Source organism: Labrus mixtus, chromosome 23, assembly GCF_963584025.1.
Source record: "Labrus mixtus chromosome 23, fLabMix1.1, whole genome shotgun sequence".
NCBI lineage: Eukaryota > Metazoa > Chordata > Actinopteri > Labriformes > Labridae > Labrus > Labrus mixtus.
In genome coordinates, this window is record NC_083634.1 from 21,630,780 (window position 1) to 21,635,779 (window position 5,000).

General features: G+C 49.2%; 1 protein-coding gene across 1 annotated transcript in view; it reads left to right on the top strand.

Moving 5' to 3' along the window:
• The window catches only part of lratb.1 (lecithin retinol acyltransferase b, tandem duplicate 1), a 26,246-nt gene that overhangs the window by 19,157 nt on the left and 2,089 nt on the right, over nucleotides 1-5,000 (top strand). The window contains exons 16-18 of the mRNA XM_061031260.1: nucleotides 1-77; nucleotides 1,933-2,016; nucleotides 2,402-2,519. The exon at nucleotides 1-77 is cut by the window's left edge and continues 32 nt beyond it. Coding sequence (XP_060887243.1) covers nucleotides 1-77; nucleotides 1,933-2,016; nucleotides 2,402-2,519 — 279 coding nt within the window. The remainder of the gene's footprint in view (nucleotides 78-1,932; nucleotides 2,017-2,401; nucleotides 2,520-5,000) is intronic.

A 5,000-nucleotide genomic window follows, 5' to 3' on the forward strand; every position in this document is an offset into this window, starting at 1 on the left:
GTCTCTCACAGAGGCGGAGCCTGACACACATGAGCAGGAGGCCCCTCCCAGCTCGGAGGAGGAGCTACCTGATGAAGGTAAACAAACAGAAGCGCCATCGCCTCAGCAGGCATCACGTCTTTATACGTTCATATAGATTCATCAATGGCCTAATGTTGGCGCCCCAGTCTGAGGTCACAGCGTCGTAGAAGCGCGGCACAGCGGGAGCTTTGAAAGGGTCTGGAGATCTTTTTAAGGTTTTAAAGGGACCTTAAAAGATCCTGGATTAGGTTCCAGGAATCCTTGAAAAAGCGGGTAACAAACCCCTCCCTTGGCAGCCCTGCAGCATTCTGACCCCCCTCCAGAGAACTGGCCAATCAGAAGAGAGTAGGCCTTAAAGAGACAGCAGCAGAGTGTTTCACACACTGACACCAGGAGAGACGAGAGCTTTAAATGATGCAGGTACTGATTTTACCTGCTAAAACTTTACAACCTGAACCAATAAAGAAGCATTAAAACCACAGAATCACATCCAACACATCAACAGCATGTGTGTGTGTGTGTGTGTGTGTGTGTGTGTGTGTGTGTGTGTGTGTGTGTGTGTGTGTGTGTGTGTGTGTGTGTGTGTGTGTGTGTGTGTGTGTGTGTGTGTGTGTGTGTGTGTGTGTGTGTGTGTGTGTGTGTGTGTGTGTGTGTGTGTGTGTGTGTGTGTGTGTGTGTGTTATTTCTAATTCCTTTAAAAGACCACATGCTGGGCCTTTTTTATCCTTTCACTAAGGCTGCTCTCACATGGCTATACACACTAAGACACACACTCTGAGACACACATACACACACACTCTGAGACACACACACACATACTCACACACGCACACACACTCAGAGACTCCTTGAATGCTGCACACAGACTCTGAATGACGTCGGTCTGACGCAGCACAGAAACGTCTTTTTGTTGACAAAGAGAACAGAAGCTCGTTCAGGTGAAACTTGAAGGCAGAAATATGTGAAAATCAAGTCAGACGCTTCATTAGAGCACCTCCACACACACACACACACACACAGTCCGAGTCCTGGCTGCGTCTCCACCGTCTTCACATTCCAGGCTGAGAACAGGAAGTCCTCTTCAGTCACAAAAACAAAGAAAGAGAATAAAAAACACATTTAAAAGAAGGAAGCAGAGACGGAGCTGCTGCTCTGAATATTCATCTGATTTTAACTAAACACACACACACACACACCGCTGAGCTGTCATTTCATCCTGCAAGAAGTAAACTGAAGCAGACATCACTAATGGATCACCAACACACAGGCAGTAATAATCAAACTTCTCTTATGTGATTCATTTAAAAATCAACATGATCATCAGAGACGTTCAGCAGAGAGTAAGAATCTGAGGTTGACACGGTCATAGGGCGCACTCACACGAGAGCGGTACTGTGCCCGAGCACGTTTGACCCCTGAAGTCCAGTTCATGGACTAGTGTGATACTAGAGTTCTGAATCAGAGCCGGTAAGGGGGTCGATCGTTTGGGATTAGAAAGGTATAAAAGGAGATCGTCTGCATAACGCTACAGCTGGTCTTTAAAGCAGAACATGTCAGAGAGGGAAGCCCAGATGTAGTGATCCAAAGGCAGCAGGACCTGGTTCCAGACCTTGAAGGGAGACATGTAAACCTTAGTGGATCGGGCGTTCAGGCAGACCGTCCATCTACGATCCCGACATATCAAAGTATCCTCACACATCGTTGTTGTCAGAGTAGGAAGAGCCTTTCTTCTCTCTAATGAATCTGTTCACTTTGTTTTTCCAGGTGAGGCTTCAAACACTTTTCACACACTCATTAAAAATGTGTCCAGACCTGAGCAGCTGAAGAGAGCCGGCTGGAGAACGAGGAGAAATAAAAAGGCGTTCTTTGTTTAATCACCGTTTGCTGAAACGTGTTCTGGTTTCTATGCAGAGCTGCCCAGTGGACCACACAGCTACAGACTGGAGGAGCTGGCCTACACCCGGAGCGGGGACAAAGGAGACTCTGCAAACATCGGTGAGAGAACCAGAGCTGGTTACCCTACAGGACCAGGAACCAGAGCTGGTTACCCCACAGGACCAGGAACCAGAGCTGGTTACCCCACAGCACCAGGAACCAGAGCTGGTTACCCCACAGGACCAGGAACCAGAGCTGGTTACCCCACAGGACCAGGAACCAGAGCTGGTTACCCCACAGGACCAGGAACCTTTTGGAGGTGTTCCCACTGCAGGGACCTACAAAAGGTTCCTGGGTCTACCCCATAATAAGTCCCTGCTCAGGTTCTGGTACTACAGTTCTGTCTCAGTGATCACTCACTCAGCCCTGATGTGGAAATAGAGCTTAAAACCCCAGCTGAACCGACCCCTCTGTTGACCTCTCATCGTCCTCTGTCTCTCTGCAGGAGTGATCGCTCGCCATCCCCTCTTCTACTCTTACCTGAAGAAACACCTGACTTCTTCTGTGGTGGAGGAATACTTCTCACACCTCATCCAGCCTGGCGTGAAGAACGCTGTCACACGGTGAGAGAAGAGACACATTTTAGTGTCCAGTAGTTTTTAATGTGAGCCTCTCAGGTTCTTTATGCTAAGTGCTAATTCTAACTTTATGCTAGCATGCTAACTGCTAACATGTTTGGTGTGAAAACAGCTTGAGTCGTGATTTAAAGGATTGTTTTGAAATGAAGGAACTTCAACTCCTCCCCCCAGGAGTCACAGATTTCAACAGAGCAGACACACACAAACACACAGACAGAGACACACACAGAGACACTCACACACACACACACACACACACACACACACACACACACACACACACTCGGCTGCAGAGATTAGCTCATGTGGTCGGTGTAATCGCTGTCAGACGAAACACAGCAAAAACAAGAGGAACAATCTGCGGTCAAACCAACAATAGTCACACACACACACACACACACACACACACACACACAGACACACACACACACACACACAGACACACACACACACACACACACACACAGACACACAGACACAGACACACACACACACACAGACACACACACACACACACACAGACACACACAAACACACAGACACAGACACACACACACAGACACACACAGACACAGACACACACACACACACACACACACAGACACACACACACACACACACACACACACACACAGACACAGACACACACACACACACACACACACACACAGACACACACACACACACACACACAGACACAGACACACACACACACACAGACACACACACACACACAGACACACAGACACACACACAGACACACACACACACACACAGACACACAGACACACACACACACACACACACACACACACAGACACACACACACACACAGACACACACACACACACACACACACACACACAGACACACACATACACAGACACACACACACACACAGACACACACACACACACACACACACAGACACACACACACACACACACACACACAGACACACACACAAATACACACACACAACATAATTAGACTTTGAGGAAACCACATGAATCTCCTTCATGTTTGTCGTCTTCTTGGTATTTAGTCACTCAGACGTCCTCACTCATCCACCTTAGACCGTCTGCAGAGTTCTGATCCACTTTAGACCGTCTGCAGAGTTCTGATCCACCTTAGACCGTCTGCAGAGTTCTGATCCACTTTAGACCGTCTGCAGAGTTCCGATCCACCTTAGACCGTCTGCAGAGTTCTGATCCACCTTAGACCGTCTGCAGAGTTCCGATCCACCTTAGACCGTCTGCAGAGTTCTGATCCACCTTAGACCGTCTGCAGAGTTCTGATCCACTTTAGACCGTCTGCAGAGTTCCGATCCACTTTAGACCGTCTGCAGAGTTCCGATCCACCTTAGACCGTCTGCAGAGTTCCGATCCACTTTAGACCGTCTGCAGAGTTCTGATCCACCTTAGACCGTCTGCAGAGTTCCGATCCACCTTAGACCGTCTGTAGAGTTCCGATCCACTTTAGACCGTCTGCAGAGTTCTGATCCACCTTAGACCGTCTGCAGAGTTCTGATCCATCTTAGACCGTCTGCAGAGTTCCGATCCACCTTAGACCGTCTGCAGAGTTCCGATCCACCTTAGACCGTCTGTAGAGTTCCGATCCACTTTAGACCGTCTGCAGAGTTCTGATCCACTTTAGACCTCCAGATGTTTCCCAGCTGTTGGTCCGTCATGACGACCCACAAAACCCGCTCTCTGATCCTGTTTCAAACATCTGAACCCTGGTCCTGGTCCTGGTCTCATCCTGAAACCAAACAAACAGACCAAAAGCCTGCCAGTCTCAGGAAGGGATCTAGCACCTCTTCAGAGACCAGACTTTGGTCCGTATGGGGTCTTGCAGTGGCTCAGAATGTGAAAATGACAGTAGGAAACCTCCCTAAGGGGGCCCCCTCTGAGGAGAGGAAACAGAAACATGAAAACAGACGTGAAGGGGATCAGCGCTGGGTGGAGGGCCCCCCTAATGGATCTAAGCAGAGGGTCTAGTATCGCCCCTGCAGAACAGAATCCAGCTGTAGGCGTTACTCTGCAGGTATGACGGAGGATTGTGGGAAACATGGCGGACATGTTTGAGCGATGACTCAGCCTGCGGCGTGTTAGCGATTAGCTTAATGAAGACGAGGAGGCCGTAAAGCTCGCTGACCTGCGTCTCCTCTCACGCCTCCTCGCCGCCACAGACGCTTCATTAGAGCGCCGCCACCGCTCGTTAAAGCTGCAGGAGGCCCAACACACACACACACACAGATACATGTACACACACATACACACACACACACACAGACACATGTACACACACATACACACACACACACACACACACACACACAGACACGTCTGCCAGCACAGCCTGGCACCATGTGTATCTGTGTGTGTGTGTACATGTGTGTGTGTGTGTGTGTACATGTGTGTGTGTGTGTGTGTACATGTGTGTGTGTGTGTGTGTGTGTACATG